Here is a 14,469-nt window from a genome sequence, read left to right as displayed (position 1 = left end):
TTTTCCATTGAAGGTGTGCCATACTCCAGCCATATCAGACAGTTGCCCTCCCTGCCGTTCCAGCATGGGTCACACCTGGGGGGCCACCTTGTGTGGTACGGGCACCTGAGCCAGGGAGACGTGCACGTGAATGCTGGCTCTCAGATTATTCACCAGCGGGGTGACCTTGGGCAAGTCACTGTAACTCCTGTTCTTCTGGCTGAACCATGTCTAAGACCAGGGCACAGGCTTTGGAGGGAACGGAGAGCTGCTTGGCCTCAAGGAGCTTCTCCTTGATTTTAGCCTCCGCAGCCACAGCTGCATGGTGGGAAAACCCCAACCTTCCTTGCAAGACCGTGGAAATGAGTGGAGTAGAACATCTGGTGAGGAGGGCCTGCCAGCTGTCTCTTTTTTTCTTTTCAGCAACCTACACCCGCCAGGGTCGAGCTCCAGCCTTTCTTCTCTGTAACCTTAACCCCTGGCCTCCAGGGTCCTGATCTCCTTTTTTCCCTGCTAAGCACCCACACCACCCGACTCGGTTATGCCCGCCCAGCTGCCTGTGAGCCTGGGGCTCTGCGGATGCCCCGTGGCAGGTATACAGTTCATTCCTGACAGGGGCCTCTGGCCTTGTTCATTTGCTCTGGAACCACGGACTGGATGGACCTCAGACGAACCTTAAATATTTGTCAACCCTGCTTTCCTCAGAGCTTGAGGCCAGCAATGTCCCCAGCACAGGACTGGCAGTCCCTGTGGCCTGAAGTCTCAGCCAGCGCATGCAACTGATGTGGCTGGAATGGGGAGGAACAAGGAGTTAGGAAAAGCTATTTCTCTAATTCTTTTCCTCCCCATCAGAGGTGTGTGCACTTCAGGCTTAGACTAGGTGGGTCCTCTACCTCGCACCCTAGCAGAGTAGAGGATGAGCTCCAACGCTTCCAGACAAAATCTTTAGAAAAAGGAAGTGAGGAAGAGCCATTAGAACGGAGGAAGTGATTTCAAGAACTGAGATTACCAAAGACTTAAAGTAACAAATGCACTTTTAATTGATCTACAGATAAAAACTACTCAGAGCACGTCAGTAACCATTTCAGCCCCTACTCTGTTAGGGCCGTATCCTGTAGAGTCTTCAGGATCTAGGTTAATGGGCTATTTTCATCATTTCACGTCATCCACAGCATTAGAAAAACAAGGCATGGTTATCAGTTTAGATGAAATGCATTGCCGGCAGCCAAATCCAGTTCCTTATATTCCATATTTTTTCTTTAGCTCTTCTACTTTGTTGATGTAAGCTTTCATGGCATCTTCCTTGGAAGTCCCTGGAAGGAGTCAACAGGGTTATTGGTCAGAGAGGCGGCAAGGTAGAAAAGCAGCAGACTGGAGCCCTAGACAGCCCCCAGTTTTAATGCTCTGAGGCTCAGTTTCCCTTGTAAAGTGGGGATTCCACTACCTGCACCTCACAGGCTTGGCCTGAAATACCTAAGGAGCCTGGCCCACGGTGAATGCTCCACAGAGCCCTGAACCCATAACGTGTATACAGCTGTCCTGAGGCTTGTCATTGGCCTGCCGGCCATGTGAGTCCCCCACTGCTGGAATGAGCGGTCAACCTGAGCCTGGGGAGAGAGGCTGGACACTCTGGACAGGCAGGAAAGCCTAACTAACACGGGGAGCTGTAGTGACTTTAGTTGTCCTGCTTCCTCTCATGGTTGGCTTTGGCCTATCAAGTAGCCCTCTGCCGGGCTCTTATCTGCCAGATGTGGCCATGAAAAAGCAAAGCCAGATGCCCTCTTCTCCCCAGAGGGAAGCTGTGAGTAAAGTTTCATGAACTCTGAGTGAAAGCAGCTGGCTCATGGAGTGGAAGGAGGCAAAGTTTTGCCTTTGTGCTGTGGTCCAAAGGGCACTGACCGTACCCCTTAGTAGTAACACCCAGTTTCCTGGGTTCTGCGGTGAAGGGGAGATACGCCGGGAATCCGAGTGCTTTCTGAAGCATTGGAGAGTACACGGACACTGGGATAGAAAAGCCCAGTGACAACGGGCAGTCAGACGGGCATTCCTGTCCCAGTTCCTTGCAAATCCTAGGAGTGTATTTATTGTATTCTGGCCCTTTTTGAATTCAAGGGTTTTCCATTTGCAGGAAGACAGAGGGCTTATTCAGAAACGAGCTAGCAAGAACACAAAAGCTGGCAGGCACTTCACTGCCAACTTGTGGGTCCTGCTGCTGCAGGTGGCACGTGATTAAGTCGGAGCCGGGCTCCTTCTTGGCTGCCATTGCTTAGCATATAATAGCTCCATTCAGGGGCCTACGATGTGCCAGTAGCCTGCCATGCGTCAGCTCATTCCTTTCTTTTATGTGCCTTTCTGGCTGGAAGGGAGCTGGGGAAGGCTGCTTGGGTAGGGGGTCACTACCCGGCCTTGTCGGGGAGAGGAAGGTGCAGGAATATACGGAAAACCCAGGCCAACTAATTACCTCCCAGCCTTTTCTCAGTAAGCCCCAGCCCCTCCTCTCCCGATGATGCCATTGCGCAGAGATGGGCTCTTGGAGGAGCCATACATGGTATTAGGAGAAAAAGTAGGTGGCCCAGTTTTTTTCCATTCTGGCTAGGTTAGGCCGGTTTCTAGCATGGGCCTTATCCACTTTGTTTTCTCTCTTCACCCCTAACACTTCATAATGAAGAGTGTTTCATTACTGGGCTTCACAAGCCGGGGAAACTGATGAGAACAATCACCTTTCAGCTGATTCCAGGCATCCCACTTGGCCTTGCCTTTGAGATCCAACAGTCCAGGCCGTTCTGAAACAAGGGAAGAAAGGACATTAGATCCGCTTCAAGCCTTTTTTTAAAAAATGTTTTATTTTTGAAAGAGTGCATGTGCATGCGTGGGGGAGGGGCAGAGAGGGGCGGGGGCAGAGGATCTAAAGCAGGCTCTGTGCTGAGAGCAGACGGCAACCTGATGCGGGGCTTGAACTCATGAACCGTGAGATCACAACCTGAACCGAAGTCCAACCCTCAACCGGCTGAGCCACCCAGGTGCCCCGGATCTGCTTCAAGTTCTAACGGAGAACATTATTGATGTTCTTGCCCTGAAAGCCATCTTTCACTTCATCTGTTCCTTCCAGGCTCTGTTATGGAGTTAAATGGGTCTAGCATAGTGGGTTCTGTCTTTAGAAACCCAGATGTACAGAAACCCAAACTTATGATCTAAAGAAAATAGTAAGAAAACTTTTCAGTACTAGATGGTCTTTGTTTTAAAAGTTAAACAACTCCAAGATTTCTTTTTTCTTTTTATTTAAAAAAAAATTTTTTTTAATGTTTATTTATTTTTGAGACAGAGAGAGACACAGCATGAGCAGGGAAGGGGCAGAGAGAGAGGGAGACACAGAATGTGAAGCAGGCTCCAGGCTGTGAGCTGTCAGCACAGAGCCCGACGCAGGGCTCGAACTCACAAACTGTGAGATCATGACCTGAGCTGAAGTTGGACACCCAACTGACTGAGCCACCCAGGCGCCCCTCCAAGATTTCTTTTAAAAGGCATACTTAAAAACATTTTTTTTTAAACACGTACTACATCCATTTATATGGCTTGCTATATAAGCTATATAATGCTATAAAGAGGGCTACTATAAAGTTTCCCTCCCACCCCTGCTCTCAGCCACCCAGTTCTTCTCCTTCATGCTATTATTGCTATCAGTTTTCTGGGAGTCTTTTCCTGTGAACAGTCTGTTCATATCCTTGCCCCATTTTTCTACCAAATTGTTAGTCTAATTCTTGATGATCTGTGGGCAGTTGTTCCCCCCGAAGGCAAAGCATCCTTAAAGTTATACCATGATTTTATGCTCCCAGGCCTGTCCTCAGCTGCACCTGGGAAACACCCTTGCCACCTCCCCGCTGACCTATTTTACTGCCATGCCGAGAGCAAAGGCAAAAGGAGCAGTGGCAGTGCCCACCGCCGGGACCACTGTGTCTGAGAAACATCAAGTCTCCGCAGGTGCTTTCAGGGAGGTATTCCCAGGGGTACCAGGAGGTGCACCTGCAGAGTCATCATCTAGGAGAGCAAGCGCACTCCAACAGCCCTTTTTGTGCAGATGGAGACATACATTTGCACTAACTCAGGGCCACCTGCCTCTTGTGGCACCTGATAGGTGACTTGTGCGACTGAGGACTGAGCTTTGGATTTTTTTTTTTTAACTCTTTCTAATTTCAATTTAGATGGCCACACGTGGCTAGTGGTGACTGTATCTGGACGGTGCCGCCCTAGAAGGCGCCGAAGCCTCCGCTGTCAGGAAGTGAGAGTTACTCAAGCCAGTCTTTGTATGCTCCTGCAAAAGAAGGGCAGAGGCCAGTGTCTGTGAAAATCCTGTCTGGCAGAAAAGCATCTCAGCCCCTCTGGCCACCCCCACTTCATCTCTCTCCCTCCTCCCTGGGAGGATAGAGAATTTATAAACCTAGCATAAAACTCATCTTTGCCCCTAGACCTCTCTCAGCTAAGCCCTTCCTGTGAACTTTGATTTGGTGCTGCTCATGATCCTTAGCTCTGGGCACCATCTCCTGCTTCCAGATGGCTGGCAGCCACCGACTTGCTCCACCCTCCACCCCAACTGCAGTGGAACTGGGGGCCATGCCACCCTCCTGAACAGACAAGGGGGTGACCTCCTTCTGGGCTGCCATGGCCACCGCCTCTGAGCCCTTGCATAGAGTGAATCGTGCTGTTGCCTCAGTATACAGCTGGGTTTCAGGGACTTAGGGGCAGAATAAAAACCGTCCAAGGGGGGAAAGGCTGTCTTCAGACTATGGTAGTCTAGACTATGGCCTCAAAATCTGTACCAAGATTTTTTGATAGGCGAGAAATGGTCATCAGGGCTGTGGTCAGCAAAACGGCTTCTGACCTGCCACAGGAAGCCAGCTGCTTCTCTGCTCCCGATATCAGGCTGCCAAGTGCTCTGACTTCCGTCCTGACTGTCTGGGGAGGCATGCTACTGAAGCAGTGTGGTTCAACAAAGCTACTACTGAGTTGAGACCAAGTCTCTTCCAAGCTGGGGTCTTTGCTTCTTCCCAAGTAGATGGAAAATGCTGGTGATACCCCGCAAAGTCCTCCCCAAACTCGGGTTTGAATTCCGCGACCTGAGCCACTGAGAACAGTGCAGGGTCTGTGAGTCCCATTCAGGAACGTGATCTTCGTGAGGAGCGGGGGGAGCCCCATGAACTATTACCATGTCCCACGTGAAGAGTAGGGCTTCGGGCGGTTTTGAGAGTGCAGTTCCCACAGATTAGAAGAGCTCCAGCACCCATCAAGGCTGCTGAGCCTGCTTTGATGCGGGGCCTTCCCAAGCTCATCTCAGCATACCTGTGTTTATGTCACCCACAGTTGCTTGTTTGTAGTGGCCGTAGATGAACAACATCTCATCATCTGCTGGCTTGGTCTTGAGGTGCTTAACATCCTCAGCAGCTTTGTCAAACTCAGCCTAAACGTGGGGGAGAGGAAAGGCCTAAATAGAGCTCAGTAATGGGGAGAGACAGGTTGGAAAGGCAGCACTCCTGAGATGCCCCTGAGGAAAAGCAGTGTGTCTTCTCATCTCCCCAAGAGGGAAGCCAGAAAGATTCAGCAAAACAAGGAAGGGAAGCACATTGGTTCACTCATTCGATGGACAACTATGTACTGGATGCTCTCACTATCAGGTGCTAGAAACACAGTGGTGAAGGAGGAAAGTTAGGAGTGCCTGCAGTAGGCATTCACTTCATTGAAAAAGCAGCGTGGCCAACTGCCTGACCACCCCTGGGCCAGGCCGGGGTCCCAGTAAAGCCTGGACTTGTGGATAGGACTAGCACAGCGTGTTTGAAACAGCTGAGATGGGTACAGTTTTGAGTGCGGCTGGCCAGAGGCCATTGGACCCCTCCCCCCCCGGGGACCAGGCGTCCAGCGCCAACCTCTCTTCTGGTGTTCCAATTGGAGAGAGGTGATGAGTCAGAGGTCATTCCACACAGCTCGGTCTCAGAAAAGAGGCTACATTCCAAGGAGGGAAAGGCCTCTGGGTCACCTCTCTACGTTGGACACTCGGCCCCTGAGTCCCCTGACCTCTAAACTGTTAACAACCACTTCCTTGCTTTCCCATTCTGCATGGCTTCCCTACTCTTGCCCTGACCTTCCGGATGGGGAACTCGGTCCCCTTGCTCCTTCAATCCATGCAACCCTCTACCTGCCATCTTTCTCCCTAGGACCCTCTTCTCCAACTCTTGTTCCTGCCTCACCGCGGAGTCCACCCCACGGGCAACTTTCCAGCAGTTACCGGTGGGTACCTAAGTCCAAACCTGGAAAGTTCGGCTCACAAAGCTCTGTGCAAAGAGAGCGGGGCACGGGTCCAGGAGGCACAGCGGGGCCGGGACGGGAAAGACTCTGCGGAGTTCTGCTTACGGGATAGTACCCCCCTCGCCCCCCCCCAGTTTCTAGCCCCGCCGCACCTTGGCAGCCAGGCTAGGCACAAGCTATACCTGAGACATGCCGGCGGGGTTGCAAGGATTCCAGGGAGTGAGCGAGGCGGCCAAGAGCAGGAAGCAGTAGCACAAGACTCGACTGGCAGCGCCTTTAGAGGCGCAGCTGCAGGCGGCTCCAACCGGGCCAGGCCAGCGACAGGCAGCCAATCAGAAGCCAGCCTCACGCGGGGGGCGTGTTCAGCCTCCGCCGCGCGGCCAACCTCTCCCGAACCCACGTGGGTTTGCTCGCACAGGCGCAGAGTGGAGCCGAACGGGACGCCGGGAACAGGTCTGGGCCGCGGAAGTCGGGCGTGCTAGTGGGTCCGTGCAGGCAGGTCCGAGCGGGGTTCAGCTCCGGGCCGCCGTGGGGGAATGCACCGCGGGGCAGAGAGGAAGGGGCGGTGGCTGAAGAGCAGAGGCTTTTAAATTTGTTTCATTAAATCGTGTATCTGGAGTGAAGAGCCCGGAAGTTGCGGCTCTGGACTAGCAACCTCTCAGGCCTGGGGAGGGCGAGTGCGCCTGCTCCTCTCAGGGGTCTAGAGGAGACCCTCCGGGATCCGTCTGTAGAGAACTGCTCCGTGGGAAGCTGGACCGGCCCCAGAAAGGCAAAGCCGAGGCCTCTTCCTCTGAGCTTTGGGCGTGTCTGTGACCTGCCCGTGGCTTTAAGTTTGCGGTCCTGCAATGCACAGTTTTGTGTTGCATTTCTCCATCGGGTGCATTAAAAGCTTTGCCAGTGTCTTATTTGCCTTAACAAACCCGGCCCGGACCAGGTACCCAGCAAGTGCCTGTCAAGTGAATGACTCTTCATTGACAAATGTTTACTGAACTCTCTGCTACCTAACTTGCGCTCTTTTAGACCTTGATGATACAGCAGTGAAGGAAACCGATAAATTCCTGCATTCCTGGAACATTGGGGATGATAGTTAACAAAATAAGTAGAAAGTTTGTTAGGGAGATAGGGGGTTGGAAGTTTAGTTTTACATGGGAGGTGGAGGGCAAGGGAAGGTAACATTTGAGAAAGCCCCTCAACAGAATTTCCAGGCAGAAAATAAGTGTAAAGGTGTGACCAGGGAGTGGAGGGAAAGAGAAGAAAGAGAGGAGACTGGAGAGTTGAAAGAGGTGGCAGGCTGGCTAGGTGACGGAGAGCGTGGCCTTTATAGGTACTATATGGGTTTTGACTTTTATTTTGAGATGGGAAGTCAGGCTTTTAAGCAGAGGATGAGACTGAGAGGTCAGGTCTTTACAAAGTTAGGGTGATATTCTCCATGGGAACAGAAAGGAGCAGCACAGGTGGATGGCAGAGTTTGAGGATGATAAGAATTTTCTGGTAGTGGTTACAAAGCTGGCTGAAGGGAGGGAATTGATGGAAAATTCTCTGGAGATCATTTAAAAAAAGATGGGGCTCCTGGGTGGCTCATTCGGTGAAGTATCTGACTCTAGATTTTGGCCCAGATCATGTTCTCACCGTTGTGAGATTGAGCCCCATGTCTAGCTCTGTGCTGACAGTGGGGAGACTGCTTGGGATTCTCTTTCTCTCTCTCAAAATAAATAAAAATAAACTTGAAAAAAAGGAAAGGAGATGATTCCTTTTCAATTCCTAATTTGTGTCAAGAGGACTAGACTACAAATCCACACACACCCCTCCCCAATTTATGGCCATAGGAGTTTAGAAAAAAAGGTGGGGTGGAAGATTTCGGAGGTAATTTCCTAACTAGTGTAGGCCAGCCTTTTTAAAATGTTTGGGGAGAAGTGGAGGCCAGTAGCAAAGAACAAATCCGGAGGCTCTATTTTAGTCTCTGTGTAATTTTGGTAGAGAAAGCAAAGCCAAACAAATTGACAAAAAGTTTGGAGTTACACTGGGGGAGATTACATTTGAATCTTAAGAAGTATAGTTTTTTTCCCAAAGTGACAATTCAGAGCTGTTTTTGTTTTTGTTATTATTTTTTTTAAATCCCCTTCTGAGGCACAGATGAAGCCTGGATTCATTTTTGTTCCATCATGTAGTGCTTACAGATGCGCTAATGGGAATTCAGATTATTGCCTGTGTGGGTCAGATTTCTAGTCAAATGTATCTTAAAGTCACTAGGTTTTAACATTAGGTTATTATGTTTGGCACATTTGAAAAGATTAGGTAGCTCTGACAGTGTAACTTCATATTCCTCAGAGATTGGTTGATGTGATTGAGTTTTTTTTTAAATTTTCAACGTTTTTTATTTATTTTTGGGACAGAGAGAGACAGAGCATGAACAGGGGAGGGGCAGAGAGAGAGGGAGACAGAATCGGAAACAGGCTCCAGGCTCTGAGCCATCAGCCCAGAGCCTGACGCGGGGCTCGAACTCACGGACCGCGAGATCGTGACCTGGCTGAAGTCGGACGCTTAACCGACTGCGCCACCCAGGCGCCCCGATGTGATTGAGTTTTGACTGGACGCTGTAGAAAACAGGGCTAGTGTTTTAACATGGTAGTCTCCAGTTTATTTTATCTTTTATTTTTATTTTATTTTTGCTAGAGCGTAAGCGGGGAAGGGGTAGAGAGAGGGGGACAGAGGATCTGAAGTGGGCTCTGTGCTGACAGTAGAGAACCTGATGCGGGGCTTGAACTCCCGAACCGCGAGATCATGACCTGAGCTGAAGTCAGACGTTCAACCCACTGAACCACCCAGATGCCCCTCCAGTTTGTTTGTTTGTTTGTTTGTTTGTTTTAATTTTCAAAAATTTCTCATTTTTTTCTTCAAATTTTTATTTAAATTCTGGCTAGTTAACATACAGTGCATTATTGGTTTTAAGAGAATTCAGTGGTTCATCACTTAATATACAACACCTAGTGCTCATCATAACAGGTGTTCTCCTTAATACCCATCTAGCCCATCCCCCACCCACCTGCCTCCATCACCTTTGTTCTTTATCGTTTAGAGATCTCTTGTGGTTTGTTTCCCTCTCTTCCCCCCACCCCGTATGTTCATTTGTTTCTTAAATTACACATGTGAGTGAAATCATATGGTGTTTGTCTTTTTCTGACTTATTTCTTCTGGCATAATACACTCTAGCTCCATCCATGTTCTTCCAAATGGCAAGATTTCCTTCTTTTTGATGGCTGAGTAATATTCCATTATGTATATATACCACATCGTCTTTGCCCATTCATCAGTTGATGGACATTTGGGCACTTTCCATAGTTTGGCTATTATTGATAATGCTGCTGTAAACATCAGGGTGCATGTACCTCTTTGAATCTGTATTTTTGTATCCTTTGGGTAAATAACCTAGTAGTGCAATTGCTGGGTCATAGGGTAGTTCTATTTTTAACTTTTTGAGGAACCTCCATACTGTTCTCCAGAGTGGCTGCACCAATTTGCATGCCCACCAGCAGTGCAAGAGGGTTCCCGTTTCTCCTCATTGTTGTCAACACCTGCTGTTTCTTGTGTTACTTAATTAAAAAAAATTTTTTTTTTGCATTTATTTATTTTTGAGAGACAGAGACAGCATGAGCAGGGGAAGGGCAGAGAGAGAGAGGGAGATACAGAATCAGAAGCAGGCTCCAGGCTCCGAGCTGTCAGCGCAGAGCCCGATGCGGGGCTTGAACCCATGAACCGTCACGAGTTCAGGACCTGAGCCGAAGTCGGATGCTTAACCGACTGAGCCACCCAGGCGCCCCTGTGTTACTTAATTTTAGCCATTCTGACAGATGTGAGGTGGTACCTCATTGTGCTGATGATTTGTGTTTCCCTGATGATGAATGATGTTGAGCCATCTTTTCATGTGTCTGTTTGCCATCTGGATGTCTTCTTTGGAAAAATATCGCTCTTCTGCTCATTTCTTACTTGGATTCTTTATTTTTTGGGTGTTGAGGTTGGTAAGTTCTTTATCGATTTTGGATACTAACCCTTTATCTGATATGTCATTTGCAAATCTCCTCCCGTTGTGTAGGCTGCCTTTGAGTTTTGTTGATTATTTCCTTTGCTGTGCAGAAGAGAAGCTTTTTATTTTGCTGAAGCACCAATAGTTCATTTTGCTTTGTTTCCCTTGCCTCGGGTGACGTGTCAAGTGAGAAGTTGCTATGGCCAAGGTCAAAAAGGTTGCTGCCTGTGTTCCCCGCTAGAATTTTGATGCTTTCCTGTCTCACATTTAGGTCTTTCATCCATTTTGAATTTATTTTTGTGTATGGTGTAAGAAAGTGGTCCAGTTTCATTCTTCTGCATGTTGCTGTCCAGTTTTTCCAACACCGTTTGCTGAAGAGACTGTCCTTTTTCCATTGGGTATTCTTCTCTGCTTTGTCAAAGATCAGTTGACCATATAGTTGTGGGGGCAATCTCCAATTTAAGTGGAGTTGATTTGTTGGTTGCTTGTTTGGAATATGCTCCACATTCCTAAAACAAAGCACTTTTTCACATGATGGTTTTGTGCCCAGGTGAATCCACAAAAGTTGCTTAATGCAGTTGAACTATGGAACTAGTGAGGATTGCAGATCCCAGGGAGCAGGGTGCTAAGTGGTTTTTTCTTGTTGCGGAGCCCCCGCTAGGCCAGGTTTTGAAATAGGTGAAGGCATGCCCTCCAGCCTGCTTCCTGCTTCCTTCCCTGGTTCCTCAGGGACTCATTTTGGGTAATTTCTACCTAAGGAAATGGTGTCTTAAGGCCTCCACTTACTGCTTCTAGTGTATGCAGTTGGAATGACATTTAGCTTTTAACCTAAAGAGATAATAGCAAGCTGGCATCTGCGATTTAGTTTTTTAAAGTAAATTTTAGAGTATGTTTGGGGGTCAGTAAATTATATGAAATTTTTAAATGTTTTATGTATTTTTGAGAGAGAGCGAGCAAGCATGAGTCGGAGAGGGGCAAAGAGAGGGGATAGAGGATCTGAAGCAGGCTCTGTGCACTGACAGCAGTGAGCCTGATGTGGAGCTTGAACTTGCGAACCTTTGAGATCATGACCTGAGCTGAGGTCGGATGCTCAACCAACTGAGCCACCCAGGCTCCCCTAAATCATATGAATTTTTAGTTCTATATTTGGATAGCATTGGAAGGGAAATTGCTTTGCGTATCCCCAGAAAGTGCAAGTTCCTCAGCTTTGTTTATATCCTTGCTAGCAACTAGCACACTTTGTAATTATTTTATTTACAGTCATTTTTTAAATTTTTTAAATTAAAAAAAAAATTTTTTTACATTTATTTATTTTTGAGAGCCAGAGAGAGCTAGAGCACAGGTGGGGGAGGGCCTGAGAGAGAGGGAGACACGGAATCCGAAGCAGGCTCTAGGCTCTGAGCTGTCAGCACAGAGCCCGGCGCGGGGCTCGAATGCACAAACTGTGAGATCATGACCTGAGCTGAAGTCGGACGCTTAACCAACTGAGCCACGCAGGCACCCCTATAGTCATTTTTATTTATGTATTCTTCGGTCTGATCTCCCTCCTCTACATAAGCCAAGGAGAATAGGGATTACCCTGTATTGGTCAGTTCTGTATCTCCAAGTGCCTGGCACTTCTTAGACACCTGAACAAAATGGCAGGTGAATGAACAGTCATTTGCTCTTTAGGAAATTTAGTCATTCTGATTAGCTGTGAACTTGGAAACTATTAGAACTGAATGTGCAACTCTAGGCTATGGTAAAGTAGATTAATTCTGGTAAAAGGACTATGTAACCTCTTTGTATCACAGTCAGCTGGAAACAGAACACCTGAAATATTAAGAGAAGATGGGGAACCTGATGAGCCAACTAGTCAGCCTAATCGGCCTTCCCACTTAGTGGAGAGGCTCTTGTCATTGCCGCAGCCCGCCCTCACATCTTTGGGGTGCCAGTCCTGAGTATTCACAGGCTACCCTTGCTGGGTCTCAGCGTAGAGGCAGCCGGGCAAGATGCCTTAACAGAGGTTGAAAGCAGTGCTTGCCCAGTGGGTGTGAGTCGTAGTTTTATATTAGGTGTCTTGATGTAAACTAAACCTCTAATTTCTAAAAGGAACCTAGTTATTAAAAAAAATGGACTACAGTTACAGGAAAGCTTTGCTAGAAGGCAAAGGCTAGAGTGCTCACAAATGATGAATTATCTCCATCCAGTATTTATTTTCATTTCTTGGTATGCGATTCCTGAGGCATGGCTCAAGCAAAGCTGGGAGGAGATTAGTGTGTTTTAAAGGGAAGGAAGCACTTGGGAAATGCTTCTGGGGTAGGAGGTGGGCAGAGTTGGGGGCATTTGTTTTGTGAAGGTGGAGGAAGGAGGTAAGTGCTGAGATGGGGGGATAAGAATGCAGCGTGGCTTTTCTCTCTGTTCCCTCTGTTTTTTTCCCCCATTCTTTTCTCTTCCTGTGTCTCTTGTACTCTTCTGATGGCATAACTCGTTTTTGGTGGTCAGGCAGCTGGAGGTGTTAGCCAGTCCCTCCCCTTTGCCATTCTCTTGTTCCTGTGAGTGTTCATATTCAGAGGAATTGTAGCGAGCTGGATGTGAGAGAAGAGTGTGTGTGTGAGACCTGTATGTGTATGATTCGCTCCTTGTCCTGTGTCTGTCCAGCTAACATGGTGGGGTGGTATTTTGGGCTGAGGTGAGACTAGGAGACCAGGGCTTGCGATCAGGGGGCTGTGGTAGGAAGTGTCCTACGTTGTCTAGGAGTAGGGAAGACTTTCTTAAGACTTATTTAAACGTAAATAAACACTGCTGAGATATTGCCTGTATCCTGTCTAGAAATACTTATGACTGGGGCGCCTGGGTGGCTCAGTTGGTTAAGCATCCGACTTCAGCTCAGATCATGATCTCTCGGCTCGTGAGTTCAAGCCCTGCCTTGGGCTCTGTGCTGACCTCTGAGAGCCTGGAGGCTGCATCAGAGTCTGCCTCTGTCTCTCTCTGCCCCTGCCCTGCTCACACGCTGTCTCTCTCTTTCTCAAATATAAATAAACAGTAAAAAAAAAAGAAGTATTATATTTATGACTAGGGATAGGAATTAGAAATATTAAAATATGATGACAGGTGTTTTGACTGATAATTCCTTTGGAGACAATGCCAATTTTTTAGAGATTAAAAAAAATTATTTATTTTGAGAGAGAGAAAACATCCATGCACGCACTTGCAGAGAGAGAGGAGGGAGAGAGAGAATCCCAAGCAGGCTCTGCACTGTCAGGGCAGAGCCTGATGTGGAGCTGATTCCCACAAACTGGGAGATCATGGCCTGAACCAAAATCTAGAGTCGGAAGCATAACCGACTGAGCCACATAGGCTCCCCGAAACAATGCCATTTTAAAAAAACAAATACTTTATTTTTATTTTGAGATAATGCACTAAAAAAAAATCCCTAATTTTTATTTTGAGGTAATTGTAGGTTCACGCGCAGTCGTTAAATAATGCAGAGATCCCTTGTACCCTTTACCTGTTTTCTCCCAATGGTAACATCTTGCAAAACAATAATACCACAATTGAAATACTTAAGGCACAGGACATTTCCATCATCAAGGAGCCCTCCTATTATTCTGTAATAGCCACAACTGCTTCCCTTCAGCCCTAACCCCTCCTTAGCTCTGATATGATTATGTGATTTTTCTTCTTTAGCCTTCTGCTGTGGTAGATTACACTGATTACTTTTGAAATATTGAACTAACTTTGTTTCCTTGGAAGAAACCCCACTCGGTCATGGCATGTAATTCCTTGTATATATTCCTGAATTCCATTTGCTAATAATTTAAGGATGTTTATGTTTGTATTCATAAGACATGTTGGTTTGTAGTCTAGAATGATTCTGTCATTCATAACAAGTCTGGCCGGTGAGTTGATCCTGATCTGAATGTGTTGCGGTGCAAGGTGGTGTTACTAATCACTTTAGCTACAACTGGGGACAGATTTCTCAAAATAAGCCAAGTGAAAGAAGCTAGACAAGAAAGTATAATCCATTTGAGTCCATTTATTTAAAATTCTAGAAAATGCAAATTAATCTATCATGACGGCAGATTAGTGGTTACCTCGGGAGAGGACCAGTGATTATATAGGGGCATGAGTAAACTTTGGTCGGGAGGCAGGGGAATGGATATTTTCATGATCTTGAATGTTGTAATGCTTTT

General features: G+C 47.5%; 2 protein-coding genes across 3 annotated transcripts in view; one reads left to right on the top strand and one right to left on the bottom strand.

Annotated features, from left to right (window-relative positions):
- Positions 1-1,100: 1,100 nt before the first annotated feature.
- DBI (diazepam binding inhibitor, acyl-CoA binding protein) lies at positions 1,101-6,571 on the bottom strand. Its single transcript, XM_049615744.1, has 4 exons — positions 6,456-6,571; positions 5,314-5,431; positions 2,700-2,762; positions 1,101-1,292 (listed from the first exon to the last, which is right to left on the bottom strand). Exons 1-4 carry the CDS (start codon positions 6,462-6,464, stop codon positions 1,219-1,221), a joined length of 264 nt encoding a protein of 87 aa, XP_049471701.1. The 5' UTR covers positions 6,465-6,571; the 3' UTR covers positions 1,101-1,218.
- A 116-nt stretch (positions 6,572-6,687) lies between these two features.
- Positions 6,688-14,469, top strand: part of CC1H2orf76 (chromosome C1 C2orf76 homolog) — a 66,214-nt gene continuing 58,432 nt past the window's right edge. Inside the window, exon 1 of one of the 2 annotated variants that reach the window (XM_049615741.1) lies at positions 6,688-6,726. The gene's annotated coding sequence lies outside the window, so the exon portion shown is untranslated. Of the gene's footprint in view, positions 6,773-14,469 lie in introns of both variants that reach the window. The other variant, XM_049615742.1, reaches the window with a different exon arrangement.

Source organism: Panthera uncia, assembly GCF_023721935.1.
Source record: "Panthera uncia isolate 11264 chromosome C1 unlocalized genomic scaffold, Puncia_PCG_1.0 HiC_scaffold_3, whole genome shotgun sequence".
NCBI lineage: Eukaryota > Metazoa > Chordata > Mammalia > Carnivora > Felidae > Panthera > Panthera uncia.
Note: the sequence above shows the minus strand (reverse complement) of the source record. Positions and strands in the feature narration are given on the sequence as shown.